The sequence below is a fragment of the Electrophorus electricus genome, chromosome 21 (assembly GCF_013358815.1).
Source record: "Electrophorus electricus isolate fEleEle1 chromosome 21, fEleEle1.pri, whole genome shotgun sequence".
Taxonomy (NCBI): domain Eukaryota; kingdom Metazoa; phylum Chordata; class Actinopteri; order Gymnotiformes; family Gymnotidae; genus Electrophorus; species Electrophorus electricus.
In genome coordinates this window covers 6,315,155-6,332,646 of record NC_049555.1, presented here as the reverse complement: position 1 = coordinate 6,332,646, position 17,492 = coordinate 6,315,155, and the positions used below count along the sequence as shown (strand labels likewise).

The window sequence follows — 17,492 nt, the reverse complement described above, 5'->3', positions numbered from 1 at the left end:
TCAGGGCCTTCCCTTTCTTCAGAATTCGTCATCATTTCATTAGATCATCATTCGATTGGATTATGCCATGTCCCCACCCCCACCAAACTTCCTCTTACTACAAATGACACTAAAATCTTGTGGTGAAGCCAGTCTGTGTCTGCCAAGAGGAAATCATGGAAGAGGTACAGAACACTCTTAGAAATACTATTCTTAATCATATCTATCCATCTGTCTGTGTTTTTTTTATCAGTCACCCAGGTGATATATGATGTCTTGGCTTACTTGAGCATTAATACAAGTTGCTTCAGTCACTTTACAAATAAGTGTGATTTCAAAATGATTCAGTTTTTGTTTATATTGTGTATTTAAACTGTGCTTTTGTAGTGCAGAAATATTTGGGGAGGGGTGTCTTTGCTCCACAGCGTAGTAGATGGCAAACACCAGTATGAAGTAGAGAACCTTCTCACAAATGAAGCACGTTGCTTTGCCAGGTAAGGTGGTAGGGGCGTAAAGTGACTGGGTTTAGAGTATTCATAATATTTACCATGTAATTATATAATGCCCTTTATAACTGCCAGTTAAAGTAATTTAAATTATTAAGTTGTAATAACTCAAGTTGTAATAACTGGTTTGACACTTTTCATTTTGTAGGAAGAGAGACATGGTACAGATGATTGACAATGTAGATACACAGGATTTGCCACCAGAGGAGTTTGCTCAGATGCTGACATCTGGTTCTTCTATGCTGGTGAGTGGCTCATCCCAGCTCTGGTCAAAGTTCCCCATTCTGGTTAACTGGGTCAAATCTAGCTAATAACAAGTTTAACATTACACAGCTAGCTGTCTAATCACATTTGCATGTATTATCTAATTAGCTACTAAACTGATGTGCTTGGCTAATGAGACAGTTATGCTATACTAAAAATATAGATGGGCAGTCATAACAGTCATAATTTAATGACACTTCATTCGGCAATAACATTCCTTTACGAACTCGGTGCAGCAGTGCCTCGCTGCACCGCTGGCCTGGCTCTGTTCCGTTGTTGCAATGGCGGCTTCGGATTGGAGGAAAAGGTCTAAATGGTCCCACCCTGAAATTAGTTTTTGCAGGGTGGGATGTCTGGAGTTCATGCACACACACATGTACAAATGTACATACACAGCACGCTAGGTGGATAAATACCTCACTTCACTTTGTATTCTGAGAAGTGTTAAAAAGTGCTATAGAGAAATAGAGAAATGAAACAACTCATCAGACCGCATATGTGTATGAAATGTAAAAAGGGATTATGGAATTAGTGTGTATGAGTTTGTATTTTCCAACATCTCATGTGAATTTAAGACCACCCACTTCCTAATTCAACCCATTTCTTAAAAGCTACATAAAAAAACAAGTCTATCCTGCTGGTCAACATTTGCATTATGTCCCAGCCTGTGCTGTAGTTAACCTTTTACAGAGGTGCCTAATATAATGCCACGACAACTCCCTGTCTCACCTAAACACTCCCACTCTGCAGTGACCATTTCATCTGATTTCCATAAAATAATTGTAGATATCTTTAACACTGCACACTGCCCACCCCATTACCCTGTATTAGCTTTTTATTAGATTTATATAAGCTGGGTGTTTTATTATTTATATTAGCTGGGAATTAGCTGTATATTATTAGCTTTGTGTTACCTGTGTATTAGTTGAAATATAGGTGTAGTGTAACCTTGTGCTGCCACTCATTACAAAAAGGCACTACAGATTGTGTTTGTAGATGGCATCTTAAATTTGGACACTGTTTTCCCTCTGTTCATAGACGCTGCATGGAGCATGCACTGACAAGGAACAGCAGGAAAGCCTGGAATCCAACACCTTACAAACGTATTTCAAGGAGAACACCACCTTGTCCTTCAGCCTTGTCATGGTGCGAGAGGAGTCTCTGGAGCAGGAGGAAGAAACCTCACAGGAAGTGGAAGAAGAGTTAGAGAGCAGCGATTTGGAAGATGATTGTTTCCCGGAGAACAAAGTGCTGATGGTGTCCTTGACTAACATGAGTGTGTCAGTTCTGACAGGACGGGGCTACGACTCAGACATTGCCTGCAGCATGAACAAGGTGGTGGTGACCGCGAAGCAGTGTGAGGTTCAGTCAGGTGAGGGCTACAACTATGACAAATGACCTTTAACCTTTTTGTACACTGTGGTACAAAGCTCACTGTCACCACTATGACTCACTGAGCACCACTCCATAATGAGAATAAAATAAGAGGCATTAAAACAGTTCAGCCTTTTCAAACGATTGGCTGAAAACATGTTTCAATATGCTAAAAAAACATATCTGGAAAGGTTATTAGCTGCCTGATGTAAACCACAAGGTGAACACTTAGTGAGACTGCTTTGTGCAAGCATTTATATGCTGCTATTCATTAACACATGTACCATGTTAATAGCACATCATGCTAGGAGTTAAAACCTAACTTATGAGGAAGTTAAAATATTTTCTTGTCAAATTAATAAACCTGTTTTCTCCCACTGAATTGTATATGCTAAAAGTCTTAGGCACAATTCAATATTGTAGCAATCTTTATTTGATAGTCTCTGGCTAAGAAGCTCCACAGGCAGAAATGCTGTAACTAAAACTCCCACAGGCAGGGATAATTTAACCAATACTCAAACAGCCAGAAATGCTGTCACTAAAACTCCCACAGGCAGGGATGATGTAACTAATACTCACACAGGTAGGAATGCTGTAACTAATGCTTCCATAGGCAGGAAGGCTGTAACTCATACTCATACAGGCAGGGTTGCTGTAATTAATACTCCCACAGGTAGGAACGCTGTAACTAATACTCCCACAGGCATGGATGCTGTAATTCATACTACTTCTGGCTGTATTCTTATAATCTCTATATTTTTGCTATAAATTGCATTTACATATTTATACATCTTTACCATCTAATGATGGTAAACTACAAATGAAGGTAGATTTTTAAATGCAAATACATGACGTTACTGTGCAGTAATGGTGATTATGCTAACTGCACCTTTTCTTCTTCTGTTTCTTTAGTTTGCAAAAAATATATAATGCAATGTCGTGCAAATGGAAGATTCCTTATCCAGAGTTTGACTCATACACCCATCACTTCTGGGACGGTTAAGAGAACCTTTTGCAGGAGCTATTCTACCTCAGGTTGACAAACCATTGTTCTTTCATTTGAAATGACAGTATTGCCTGGCAAACACTAGTAGCACCATAGTTTTACAGTCTTACAGTGATACAGTTAATGGAACTGACAGCACTAATTATATATTAGTGTACAATTACTATAAAGCAAATTATGCAGTGTTTATGGTGAAAATACCTCACCTCATTTCTGATTTTCCTTCTTGTATTTCACAGACATATAATGTGAAAAACAATGACCATTGAAGTGTGCATGTTGCCTGCCTTTCAGACATTACGATTTACTACTACAAGTCAAACATCATGGAAGATTTGCAACCCCGTTATAAAGGTAGTCCCGTGGTCCTCAATTTCACAGACACCAATAACTTCCTGAAATGCACCAAAGATGAAACGGACCCGGATAAGCCAGCAATATTGACTTTGGAGGTATGTTATTCAAGTTACCAAACATACACCAATTGTAAGTAAAATTGCCATTTTAGTGTATACACCTGTTTTGAACAGTTCTAGTCAGATTACTCAAGTTACAGGACTTGAAGGCCCCCTGGATGGATGAGGTCACAAAAGCAGACTTGAGAAACAAACCTTTATCAACAAATGATGAGTTTGCATAAAAGCATATAGTTTTCGTAGTTTCTTAGGCATGAGGCAGTGAAGTGGTGATTGTGAAACTGAGGTGTAAATGATTTAAAGTATGGATGGTGTTGAGATGTCAGGGCAGGAAACAGACATGACGAAGCAGAATACATTTGCAAACTTCCTTTATTTATTTCCAAGGACAGGGAAAACAGCAGTGAACAAATATAGTAGGAATACAAACTTACCAGGAGAAGACTGCAAACAAACAGAGGACAAAGAATCACACAATGAGAGAACAAAAATAAGAACTTAACTCTAACATACAGAAAGAGCAGAACAAGACAGAGCAGAACTGAGAACAGCCAGCTAGTACCTGGCTGCAGTCCAGGAGGAACAGGGGAATATATACCAGTAAGGGAAACAAGGGACAACTAAACCAGACTAATTAGGTTTAGGGAAAATAAAAAGTCATATATGTGGGGAAGGATAAAGGGGTGAAGATGGGGAGGAGCACAGAACCAGAATAAAAACAAAAGCATCTGGTGAATGTGACAGACTAGACAGGCAGACAAAATGGAGGGGACAGACAGACTGGGCAAAGTGTGAACCCCAGTCTGTGTTCATGGCATTAATATGCGCTAAGATTTATAGCATTATTGTAATGGTGAGTAGGCAATGATTATGACACATTTAATGACAGCTTTTTTGTTTGACTGGTTTTGGAAAAGAAACAATATTCCATGCTTGTTCAACTTGGGAAGCAAAATTACAACAGGCCTAAAGACCATCAAAATGATATAAAGCCTGGACTACTAAATTAAGCAAACATTGTCCTACAAATAAGAAGCAATGACCTTCAAATTCCAGTATGCTAAGTTCGGTGTTCATGTTTCAGTGCTGTGATAAGAAAGACCTGAAGAAAATCTTCAAAGATGACACAGTTACATGGCCCTTTGTCTTCTACATGACGTGTGCAAATGCTGAAAGTCGCCGATTTGAGTCAGCTGCCTACAACGGCTGGTTCATCCACACCGTGGACATCAACACCGTGGACATGGTCAAGAGGCCAAGTGAACCTCCAACAGAAGATTCCTTCCTCTTCTTCATCCATCCTAAATGGAGCTAAAAGCAAGCTTATCCCTTTCTCAGTTCGGCTTATTCAGGAGAAGCATGGGGTCTTAACCATTTCAAATGTTTGCATATGTAGACCTAAGTAGAACTGAATTCAGCCACAGTAAAATATGGGTTATGTTTTCTGATTGGTGTAACCCTATCATCAGCATCACAAGCAATGCTGTGGTTTAAGTTGCCCTTTGACACTGATCTGTCCAGTTCAGTATCTTTCGCTATAGTTAAAGAAATACTCTTTATATATAGCCATTACCTTTGCGAGTAATAATAGTAAAGGAATATTTTACTCTATAAGCCATTACCTTTGCGAGTAATAATAGTAAAGGAATATTTTACTCTATAAGCCATTACCTTTGCGAGTAATAATAGTAAAGCAATATTTTACTCTATAAGCCATTACCTTTGCGAGTAATAATAGTAAAGCAATATTTTACTCTATAAGCCATTACTTTGCGAGTAATAATAAAGGAATATTTTACTCTATAAGCCATTACCTTTGCGAGTAATAATAGTAAAGCAATATTTTACTCTATAAGCCATTACTTTGCGAGTAATAATAAAGGAATATTTTACTCTATAAGCCATTACCTTTGTGAGTAATAATAGTAAAGGAATATTTTACTCTATAAGCCATTACCTTTGCGAGTAACAATGCTCACAACATTCTTTCTTTAGTCACAGTAACTTTTCTGATGTAAGTATTTAATTTACGGCCAATGAGACATGTTTTGGATCAGAATGCAAAGGCACTTTCTACCCTAGTCTCGTCAAGAGCTGATGTGTACATTTTAACTGCTATTGTAGTTATACATGTGTATCATTCCACAATTTATTCTTTTTCATTTTGTTTTTGTAGACATGTGTAGACAATGACAATGGTTTTGTCTTTTTGTGGGTTTTTCTTTGCTATGTTACTTGTGAAATAACATTTTGTATTTTTATATATTTCAAGTCAAATGTCACAGGTTTTACAATGGCATGAATTGCTTTGATACCTTTAAAACAAAAAAAATAACAACGATAAATGTACTTGTGCATTGTCTGTAATACTGACAAACATTTACAATATGCTAGCACAACCTATAAGGAACTTTATACTTTAACATATAAAACACAAAATTGTGACTGATTTTAATTCTTCACAATGCTTTAAATAATAAAATATTTAAAAATGGGTGTTCATGAAATTCATTTGTTCCTCAATAAGTAAACTAGAGTAGACAGAGTTTATCTTTTCAAATGTAATAATTTTTCAATAATGGTTCCTTCTTTCATGGTGGTTAGCTGTTGTATTTAAGTTATTAAAAAGCTCATTAAAATCCAGTTTGTGTACTATCATTTTCAAAAGCCTGGTTTGAAGTTCCTTCATACGCTTCAACATATGGGTTTTCAGGTTCCTCTTGCTTCTTGGCCTTCCTGTACATCAAAATAATTGATTTAACATTCGGTTGTTTCACTGATATAAAATTCACATTTAGATGGCAACTTAAATTATTTGCCGCATAATATACAAATTACACTAGATCACTCCATATGTCTCAACAATGCTAATAATATATAACTTAAGCACCCAGTTAGCGTTAGCTCCTGAATAAATGAAGGCAGTTTTACATTTGCATTATATAGCATGAGCTAGCTTTTTTACTATTTTTGTATTATTATTTATTAGTTAGCCCGTAAGTACTCTGTGTGAAGTTTTTTTGTTTGTTTGTTTGTTTTTTGGTTTTTTTTGCTGTTAAGCGATTTTGTTCATTGTTTTACGCCAATGCCTCCATCAAAATAACAATCCAAGTGGCGGGAGAAAAAAAACAAACAAAACTATTCCGAATTCACCGCAGCGTTTCGACTCTGAACGGCAAAGCAAGTTCACGCCGGCCTGCCACACCCACCTCATCCTGGTCATGGCTCCCGTGATGACGAGGTAAGCCCCTGCGCAGACAATCACGCCCATCACCCCGCCAAATACAGCCAACCACATGTTCGCAGGCTGCTCAGTGGGCGGGGCTAGCGTGGCCCGCAGCCCCTCGAACTCCAGCGTGGCATCATTAAGCTGAAAGACGCCGTTGATGCGTCCCCTAGACGTCCTGTGTAGAATTCATTCATCATTACGTTAGGAGAAATCGCACCAAGTCAATGCCGAGTTAGCAGTACCAAACGACAACATTATCTAAGTGAGCAAAATGCATTGACTGCAAAATGAATTTGCCTTGGAGAGCCTGATGTACACGTACATTACGGTACGTATATTTATCACTATACCATACAGATCAAACCCGTGACTTGGATGTCACTAGCACCTTGCTCCACATCACCCGCCTCACCAGATAGCTGCTTCTACTTCTGCTTTTGGAAGTATCCTGCTTGCATTGGTAGGGTGCGTCACCACAAAATAAAAGGAGATTCTGGGTGTTTCTTTGTAAGTGTAGATATTCTCTGACCTGCAGTCATCCATTTCATTGGAACAACATAAATAAAAGTCAGTCAAATACATTTTGATCCAAAGACTATAATCAGAAATACACTGAATAAATGGTTAAATACTCACATGAAATTGGCCTCTTCACCCTTGGTCTCTAAGTAGTACTGTCTCATAGCATAAGCCATGGAGGCTTTGAAGAGGTACAGCTCATTGCCATTCCATGGGTACTGAGGGAAAAAAATATCTTGTATTGTGACCAAGTTTCAAAATCATTTCTTTTCAAAGACTCATTCAATATATGAGTTTGATATTTAGATTTTAAAAAATACTAGAAATATATCTGGAAGAAATAAACACCCACTGCATTTTCCCCCATTGCAGCTTTTAGACTCAGTCTCACTTTAATGGCATTCTCAGAGTCTGCGCATAAGCAAAAGGTATAATTAGCAATTCTTTTAGGATATGGAAGACTGACATGACCCAGGGCAAGAATTCTTCAGCAACTCACATGGATCATGAGCTACATTCCACCCTGGATGATTGTTGGTCTTCTGGTTTTCAACCCTCAGCCAGTCATACAGAGTGCTGAAGTAGTTAAGCAGAGGCTGGGCATCCATCCTGGTGTGAGCCGACACCTGCTCCAGGGCCCGCGTCCATGACTTGGAGCGGCCTAGCTCCAGCATCTGCCTGTGAGGAAAGACAGTCCAGCTCCTGGACTCATTCTCTGCAGCCAGTATCAGTATAGCATCCAATAGCTCACTATTTTCACTTAGTCAATTTCAGTACTTCGTTTCACTATATTTAGGTTTCTTTTGCGTCAGTTCTAATTAAGTGTAGCGCAATCGCACAGATATGCTCAAATTTGAACCAGGGTTCTGCTGAACCACGGCTCTGGCTGTAACTAAACAGTCCAGTGATGCAAATACTCCAGCTTTTGCTAAAACCCTGACAAAACAGGAAAGACACAGTTTTGTCACACTTGTTCATAACTGGTAATGGAAGGAAAATGTTGCAGCCCAATGCATCCAGTCTAGGCTATACTGGCTTTACTTGTACAGAAGTTTACAGATATTTGGAATTTACTGTGGTAATTGCAAATATCTACAATAATAAAACATGAAATTAAGGACTACTGTTAATCAAAACATTTTTTTGTGTTTTTTTTTTCTTTTTAACTTTCATTCAAAGCATTCTTCATATTTTTTTTAAAGAGCAGCTGGCATTTGCCTTAATTTGATTTCGACTTGATACAGTAATAAACTGTTGGTACATTAATGAACTATGTTGTCCTCTGGCATATACAGTAAAAATCAAAAGTTTTGATACACCTAATTTTGTTATTGTTTATCTCCTAGATTTTAGCTGAGAGATCTTTAGATGTTAGATCTTTAGATTTTTGATGACAGCTTTGCATGCTGTTGGTGTTCTCTTAACCACCTTCATCAGGCAGCCACACATGACGTTTTTCCCTCAGTCGTGAAGACATTCTCATATATGCAGGGCTCTTGTAGTGTGAGGAACTAAAGTTTTGAAAACTGCTGAGGGTACATCTAAAATTGTATGTGTGTTCAAAATGAACTCATATGTAGGCTACACCTTTCCCAAAATATATATGTTTAGAAACAAACCTAAGCATAGTCCATTAGATTAAAATGCCTTTTTTACTATTAAAAACATACATTCAGTCAGGCGTGTCCAAACTTTTGATTGGTACTGTATGTAAGCCCCACAATCCTTTTCACCAAGCAATGTGGCTGTGAAAACAGAGTATTCTGGGTACCTGAGTTTGATTCCAGCTTTAGTGGCGTTTGTGATGTCACATTTGTAAAGGGGCCCAGTATGGCCAGCTTCCTTGCAGAGTGCATCCTGAAACTGGAACTGGTATATGGTCCTTGTGAAGTATCTGTGCATCCAGAAAAAAGCTGTGATCTTCCGGACGGCTGTGTTTATATATGCAAGTGGTACTGTTATACATGCTCTCCTTGTGTCCTCAAATGCACTCATATACATGCGCTGTCACCAACTCTAAAAGCTATACAAACTCAAACAGTTATAGTATAGCATGACAGTATATATACAGTATATATTACAGTGTAGCATGGCCGTATGACAGTCTAGCATAGCAATATAGCGTGACATTATGGCAGTATAGTATGACAGTATATCATGGCAGTATATCATGACACTATGACAGTATAGCACGACAGTATGACCATATAGCATGGTCGTATAGCATTCATTTTTCATTTAACATGGCTAATGAGCTGTGCCTAAAAAAGTGGCAAAACTAACAAAAGCCCAAATCTGACCAGGTCATGGTTCTTGAGTAATTACCTGATGAAGGAATAATCTCCAGACACATGGAAAAGAGCAGCTGGGTCACAATATGTCTCATCTCTGGGTAGAGGCTCCACCACTCCCACCAGCTCCCTCCTGCAATAGAAACAACACTACTGCACACATTGAAACAGATTTGTATGTTTTACATTACAACTACTTTACAACAGCCACTTCACCTTTACCAGCAACTCAATAAGTGACATTTTACATTTACATTAATAAGGTTTTTTATATGTAGCCCCTTTCTCACTCTCCAAGATGCTTTACAAAAAAACTTTCAAATACATAAACTATGTAGCAGACAAAACAGCACAGACATTACTATGTTAATATAAACTACACAGAACTTGAAATATAACTTATTATATATTTACACTTAGAATTTTACCTTAGCAATAAAATATAAACAGTCCAATTATAAAAGATCTAATATGTATATGCTAGCACTTTCAAACAAGCCACTTTTTTTCTCCTGGTAGCGATGACTGTGCAGGCACTACACAGTTCAGTGTGTGAGGTAGTACACAGCTCACTGGGTGAGACACTACACAGTTCAGTGTGTGAGGTAGTACACAACTCACTGGGTGAGGCACTACACAGTTCAGTGTGTGAGGTAGTACACAGCTCACTGGGCGAGACACTACACAGTTCAGTGTGTGAGGTAGTACACAGCTCACTGGGTGAGGCACTACACAGTTCAGTGTGTGAGGTAGTACACAGCTCACTGGGCGAGACACTACACAGTTCAGTGTGTGAGGTAGTACACAGCTCACTGGGTGAGGCACTACACAGTTCAGTGTGTGAGGTAGTACACAGCTCACTGGGTGAGGCACTACACAGTTCAGTGTGTGAGGTAGTACACAGCTCACTGGGTGAGACACTACACAGTTCAGTGTGTGAGGTAGTACACAGCTCACTGGGCGAGACACTACACAGTTCAGTGTGTGAGGTAGTACACAGCTCACTGGGCGAGACACTACACAGTTCAGTGTGTGAGGTAGTACACAGCTCACTGGGTGAGAACCCTGACTGAACAGGGTTCTAGAATTTGACTAAAACTGCAGTGTCATGATGACAGTGTCAGCATGACATGTTTACATGGCTGTTATAAATTCTAAATTGTGTGTTATTCTTGCCACAGAAGTCATTCCACTTCTGGCCACTGGTTAAACGTGATGAGTTTCAGACTTACTTCATCTCCCACCAGCGTAGCATCCACTGCTCTCTGGGGATGGAGCCCTGGAAGACTTGCCATCTCCACTCCTCCAGCATGTATGTGAAGGGCAGCGTGGCCACAATGGTGAGAGCCTGTTTCAGCAGGAAGTTAATCTCCGTCTCTGTAAGAAAGTACAACGTCTCCAGTTCTACTTTTTCACACCAGCTGGACAACATTGAGCTGAAGTTGCAAAGAAGGCTACAGATGTTTTGTTCAGGTGCGTTGTCATGTCCCTGTACCTGTGTCCTCTGTGAAGTCAGGGGGCAGAAGGCCCAGGGACTGCAGGTGGGATGGCGTCGCGGCCGACAGGGACATGATCTCCCCCACCGCCTCATGGAAGCCTTCGTTGGCTCCGTCCCTGAGCAGGTAGGGCAGGTGGCGATAGGCCATCTGGTACTGGTTGTGCCCCATTTCATGATGGGCAGTCAAGAAATCATCCATGTTCACCTTGGTGCACATTTTGATCCTGTAGAAGAGAAAGGATGATCAAAACAGAACGGTATTTTTCATGGCTGTGCAGTTGAGTCGACTATCCAGGAGCAGCTGACACAGTTCAATGCTGTGCTCAGTGCATTGTTTCATGACTCTTAGAAATGTATTAGTGATCTGAGACAGTGATCTGACCACTAAAGGGTGCAGGTTTGTTGTGACGTGGCATATGTTAAAGGTGTTTATTTTTTATTTGTGCTCACTGTACAGTTCTACTCTTATTGGCCATGCAATGCCATTTTATTAATAAATGATTTATTTTATTTAATTATAGCAATCAAACCTGGCAAATTTGCTTTTTGCAAGGTTTTGTTTTTAAGCATTGCCCTGCATAAAAAGATGGCTGTAACGTGGAGCGTACACAAGGCGGATGCATACACTGAGAAAGGTGATTTATTAAGGGCAAATCCATAATCACAGTCGATATCACAGTCCAAGGTCAGGGAGCCAACACAGAAAGTCCGAGAATATATAGCAAACAACAGAAACACAGCAACATAAAAAGGGAGCAGGATATAACAACACGAATGACACAATTCAAACAACTAACTCCAGCAATCACAAACGAGGCATGCAAAACAATAGAGGCTGAGAATTACAAATGACCAGCAAACTAACAGGGGAAAACACGAGATTTAAACACATGGTGTAATGAGAGCTAAACAAGACCCAGATGATACAAATGAAAGGCAGGTAACGTTAAACAAGGCCAAGAACAACAAACAAGCAAAGCAAAATAAAAACATGAGACAGGGTAACCATGGAGACAGAGATTTTAGGGAGGGGCCAATTGAGACATTGGCAAAACTTGCCTGGGTTGTTTACCCAGTCTGTCAGATTCGCCGTGTGCTTTTGTTTCTGTTTTGGTTCCGTGCTCCTCCCGTTCTCCACCCCTTTATCCTGCCCTTCACCCTTTACTTGTATATACTCCTCTGTTCCCCATTATGTGCAGCCAACGTCACTTTACAGGAGCGCAGGGGGAAAATGATCAGTAAACAGAAGAATAAAAGTACTGAGAAAAGAGGTAGGTTTTGAGTTGAGCGTTGACGGTGAAAAGTGACAATCACAAAGAGACCACAGTAATGTGGTAATTTTGTTCTCTCTTAATGGAAAGTTTCTTGTTTGAGTTCTTTGTTTCTGGTCTTGTTCTTTGTTTCAACCCGTGCTCTGTTAGTTTTATGTTTCTTTTGTGTTTCTTCTTTGACCTGTTCTCCCCATCCTCATATAAGGAAACAAATAAAGGATGCTCACACATGCTGCTTCCTCATGTATGTTGCCAGCCCTGTTATTTATACATGTATATAATTGTGTTTTGTGATTTGTTTTTGAAGAGTGTTGAGCGATAGGTGGGAGAGAGGGCAATGGGTGGTTTACCTGAAGTCCTCTCTGTTGCCCATGTCCCATGCTGTAGCGTGACACACCACACTGCTCCCATCATCAGGTTTCACCAACATCGAGTTTGTCCAGAAGTTACTGAACATGGCGAACATTCCCACAGATATAAAGAATGTCTCAGCTTCCTCGAACAGCCGCCTTTCTTTCCAGCCCTGGTATCCACCATGAAGCAGTCTTTTATCACATTTTAGTTATATGATTCAATTACTGATAAAGAATAGAACAGATAATAACTGATCTAGAGCCAGGATTCAAAACATGAAATCTGATTTGCACTAGAACTCTGCACTAGAGATAACCAACTACTGATTACATATAGGTGGATTTATGATTACTTCTTTAATATCTGACCTGGGCCTTCATTTCAGAGGTCACGTCTATATCTGGCTTGTCTGGGAAAGGAACCGATAACGGATAGAGGTTGGTCCAAAACCTCCCCCACATATCACCTGAAAAAGACATTTTTTTTTTTTTCATTTTCAGAATTTTAAATGTGGATTATTATTATTATTATTGTTATTGTTGTTGTTGTTGTTGTTGTTAGAGAAACAGTCTCATGTTAAAGTGCAGATCAGCAAAACAAAGTGAAAAAAACTATTTACATTAATAAAAAACAAAACAAAACACTATAACAGATAGAATGCCAGTAATACCAGTAATAACCCAATGATAAGAACACAACAATGTAATAAAGGGAAGGTCCAAGGTCAAAATAAATGCAATCACTGAAACCAAGTTGAAACTAAGATGTTCCCTGCTCTAAACTAATTTGTATGTTACAGATGTTCCCCGTTCTAGACTAAAATGTGGGCTATAGATGTTCCCTGCTCTAGACTATATTATAGATGTTCCCTGTATATTATAGATGTTCCCTGCTCTAAACTAATTTGTATGTTACAGATGTTCCCTGTTCTAGACTAAAATGTAGGCTACAGATGTTCCCTGCTCTAGACTATATTATAGATGTTCCCTGTATATTATAGATGTTCCCTGTTCTAGACTAAAATGTAGGGTATAGATGTTCCCTGCTCTAGACTATATTATAGATGTTCCCTGCTCTAGACTATATTATAGATGTTCCCTGTATATTATAGATGTTCCCTGTTCTAGACTAAATTGTAGGCTATAGATGTTCCCTGCTTTAGACTAAAATGTAGGCTATAGATGTTCCCTGCTCTAGACTATATTATAGATGTTCCCTGTATATTATAGATGTTCCCTGTTCTAGACTAAATTGTAGGCTATAGATGTTCCCTGCTCTAGACTTCAGACCAACCAAGCAGATGTGCAGGAAGCCCTCCATCAGAGGCGATGTAGCCTGGATATGTTTTCTGCAGCTTGGCCCTCACGTAAGCGTGGAGCTCCTTGTACAAAGGCATGATCTGGATAGAATAATATTTTCATTAGAAATTCAGCTGCTTCCCTCTGGCTTGGTCTACTACTTGCCATCGATTGTTCGTATATTAATCGCAGAGGACACACAGGTTTATTCTGAGTTCACTTGCCCAGATATACAGGAAGAAATTAAGCTGCATAGTTTTGACACGCTGGCCGTACCTCATGGTATATGCGTCTCACATCTGTCATCAGTTCGTCTCGATTGTAGCTGTATTTGGGCTCATCTATGGTTTCATAATTAGCCCTCCAGTAGTCTCCGTGGTCTTTATAATCTTTGATAAAGGCACAGTAAATTAGAGCCAAAATGGCCACTCAGATAGCTCAGATTGCATATGACACATCCCTTTCCTATGATAAAAAAAAAAAACACTCTTAGTGGCAAAGACAGTGATGTTATCTCTGTCATAGTGAACATCTCTTGTTTGCAGATATGTCCTGTGTTAAGGGCAGAGTCTAAATATGTCCTGTGTTAAGGGCAGAGTCTAAATATGTCCTGTGTTAAGGGCAGAGTCTAAATATGTCCCGGGTTAAGGGCAGAGTCTAAATATGTCCTGTGTTAAGGGCAGAGTTTAAATATGTCCTGTGTTAAGGGCAGCGTCTAAATATGTTCCGTGTTAAGGGCAGAGTCTAAATATGTCCTGGGTTAAGGGCAGAGTTTAAATATGTCCTGGGTTAAGGGCAGAGTTTAAATATGTCCTGGGTTAAGGGTAGAGTTTAAATATGTCCTGGGTTAAAGGCAGAGTTTAGCCTGGGTCTACATTTCCACATCAGGCAAGACTTTGGACAAAAACCGCTCCTAGTAACTAAGGTATACGGGGGAGCTGATGAAATTCTGGGGCACCTAACAAACTCAATTTTATCTTCATGAAACATATGAATGATAATACCACCCCTAGGCTTGGTTTTTGGTTTGTATCAGGAACACAGCAAAAAAAAAAAACAGGCCTGAAACAAAACCTACAGTGTTGAATGAGCTATTCATTTTGGTCCAGCTAGCCACAGGTGCTGATCCAGCACAGAACCATGTGTTGTGGCAGCAGGGGCCTTACCATTGAGCCTGGCCACTTCATTCTTCAGCTCCACGTAGTCCTCATAGAGGGGCCTCATCCGTTTGCCCACCTGCACCCTCCAGCCTTCCCAGACATGCAGTCGCTCATAGTAGTCCCTGCTGTTGGCCATGATCGCTTCCAGGCCTGAAGCACACAACAGAATCGAACACTGACCAATCACTGAGCCTGCTCCTCGTTTGCCTCATTTGCATTTGTTTGCATATGCAGAATCCCGGGGGGCCCACATGCCTGATTCGGTGGATTAGTTATTCACTGAGCCTTATATTAGATGCATCATAGCTGTGTTAGACACCAGGCTGTGCAGTTAGTGGGTTTTATTGGGTTTGCCCTCATGGAGGCTAGGAAGCCATGCTCCAGGGAGCTGAAGTAGCAGTCACGTGGACATTCATGTTGGCAAACTACTGAAGAAACCATGTGGGCTTCCATTCAAATGGAGAGAGGCAAAATCTTTAAACCTGACAATAGACAGTAAATGATCCCAAACAAACATGTGCTTTTACACAGACATCAACTCACACAAAAGGCACTTTGCCTTTACACAGTAAAGGTGTTGGGAAGTCTTTCACTGTTTTGATGTTGTTTTTTTGAAAATCAAAAAAGGGAGTTGTTACTCTATACCAGTCAACAAACATGTCTGTGCAATTTAACAAAATGCTCATAGACAATTTCTAATAAAACAATGATGTACATTTGCAGTGATTTAAAGTAAAACAAAATAGCAAACAGATTTGTGATTTTATAGGAAACTAATTTGTTCCCAGGAATATTAAAAAATAACCACCAGGTTTATGACTGTGAGCTGCATGATATCGCTCCAGTGACGCTACCTGGTTCCAAAGTCTGACAGTCGAAAGGGTCGTCAATTTTACACACAGTTCCTGTGCCATAAATAGTACTCATCTCATTCAAGACCCTGCTTAGCTGCAACACAAGAAAGAAAGAAAGAAAGAAAGAAAGAAAGAAAGAAAGAAAGAAAGAAAGAAAGAAAGGCATTATTTTTGGCATTAGTTCATGTCTTTCACAAATATCTTTAACAGGATGAGAAAAAAGAAAAGCATTCAGTAAGGGATGTAACAGACTACCATACATCTCTTTAGTGCTCGCTGTTTGTAACTTGATACATATTTGCTAGGCAGAGAATGCAACTGTGCCAACAGGCACAGACAACGGTAGTGATCGAAAAAGTGGAAAGTTAGAGGTGAGGTCTACATTCTTAGTAAGCAGTGCTGCTTCTCCAGATTAACGTTACTGCTTCAATAGATTAGCAATTTTGATCTTACATGACGGGCCTTGTCAGCAGACAGGACTCCTGACCCTTTGTCTAGGAGTAGTCTGAGTTGAAGCTGGATCTCTGGATCAGTCATCTGATCGATCGGGAAAGCACTGGACTCATTAGAGGCTCTGCTGTAGAATTCACTCCAGATAGCTCCCTGTTCCGCCTGTGGAAACAGTTTACATGTGGAAAGAGTTTACATGTCAGACTAAAATAGGTTTGACAGGCACTGTCTCTATGATGCCAATGCTAAACACATGAAGTAGATTAAAGAGCACAGACGAAATTGTAGCACAGCGAGAGGAAAAGCTTGTTCCCCATCCGTACATTTTAATGTTCAAGAGAATAAAATATACAGGTCACTTTAACTCATACTGTGTTCCATGTTCACTTGGATCCAGCAGAATCTAACTGGGGAAAAGAGTTATATCAACACTACTTTACTGGTCAGTTTTGGTTGTCATTGACTACCGGTACAAAATAGTTTATATTTATATCACCTACATTGTAAGCGTTCTGGTTGAGCAGGACATATGGTTTAGCAAAGAAAGTAGACATGACTGTATAGAAAAGGACAGTTAATGCAGGAGAAAATTTAGTCAACATTGGCTGTTTTAAAAGGAACTGCTGCTTTTAAGAGGAAACGAGTGTGCTTCCATTCTCACAAGCTGGCACGAAAACATTTGTAATATCACCCTCACCAGTTTGTCTGAGTTGGCGGTTGTGATGTTTGTGTTGTACTCCCATGATGCCAGAGAGTACTGGTACATAAGCCGGGTCGCATCCTCATCGAATTTCTTCAGAAACTCTCTGGCTCTGTCTTCCGTGGTCTGAGCAGAGGCCGCAGGGGCTACAGCCAAAACCAAGAGACACCAGACAAACATCCTAGTCACCGTGGCCGCCAGCACTGATTTCACCAGTCCGATAATTCACCGTTTTATCAAGCGGATTCCGTACCCTTTGAACGGAACCATAAAGTAGCGACATGGGCACTCCTTATCAGCTGCAATTAAAGATAACTGAACTA

At 39.8% G+C, this 17,492-nt stretch overlaps 2 protein-coding genes across 2 annotated transcripts; one reads left to right on the top strand and one right to left on the bottom strand.

Annotated features, from left to right (window-relative positions):
• Positions 1 to 145: 145 nt before the first annotated feature.
• Positions 146 to 6,188, top strand: LOC113578259. Its single transcript, XM_027011411.2, has 7 exons — positions 146 to 164; positions 367 to 473; positions 634 to 730; positions 1,788 to 2,121; positions 3,036 to 3,158; positions 3,424 to 3,581; positions 4,630 to 6,188. The coding sequence occupies exons 1-7, from the start codon at positions 156 to 158 to the stop codon at positions 4,858 to 4,860; spliced, it is 1,059 nt and encodes a 352-aa protein (XP_026867212.2). The 5' UTR covers positions 146 to 155; the 3' UTR covers positions 4,861 to 6,188.
• Positions 6,179 to 17,349, bottom strand: ace2 (angiotensin I converting enzyme 2). The gene is made up of 18 exons (XM_027011410.2): positions 17,167 to 17,349; positions 16,473 to 16,631; positions 16,020 to 16,113; positions 15,172 to 15,315; positions 14,282 to 14,394; positions 14,001 to 14,106; positions 13,076 to 13,173; positions 12,704 to 12,876; positions 11,080 to 11,306; positions 10,817 to 10,961; positions 9,619 to 9,717; positions 9,065 to 9,187; positions 7,793 to 7,971; positions 7,646 to 7,704; positions 7,411 to 7,511; positions 7,187 to 7,303; positions 6,755 to 6,949; positions 6,179 to 6,281 (listed from the first exon to the last, which is right to left on the bottom strand). Exons 1-18 carry the CDS (start codon positions 17,347 to 17,349, stop codon positions 6,179 to 6,181), a joined length of 2,418 nt encoding a protein of 805 aa, XP_026867211.2.
• Positions 17,350 to 17,492: the final 143 nt, after the last annotated feature.

Coding starts and splice junctions, on each gene's coding strand:
- LOC113578259 (XM_027011411.2), top strand. Junction 3,159..3,423: donor CAGGAGCTATTCTACCTCAG/GTTGACAAACCA, acceptor CCTGCCTTTCAG/ACATTACGATTTACTACTAC. Junction 3,582..4,629: donor CAGCAATATTGACTTTGGAG/GTATGTTATTCA, acceptor TTCATGTTTCAG/TGCTGTGATAAGAAAGACCT.
- ace2 (XM_027011410.2), bottom strand. CDS start 17,349: ATGTTTGTCTGGTGTCTCTTGGTTTTGGCTGTAGCCCCTGCGGCCTCT. Junction 7,304..7,410: donor GGTGAAGAGGCCAATTTCAT/GTGAGTATTTAA, acceptor GGATGACTGCAG/GTCAGAGAATATCTACACTT. Junction 6,282..6,754: donor GGAGCCATGACCAGGATGAG/GTGGGTGTGGCA, acceptor TTTGATGTACAG/GAAGGCCAAGAAGCAAGAGG.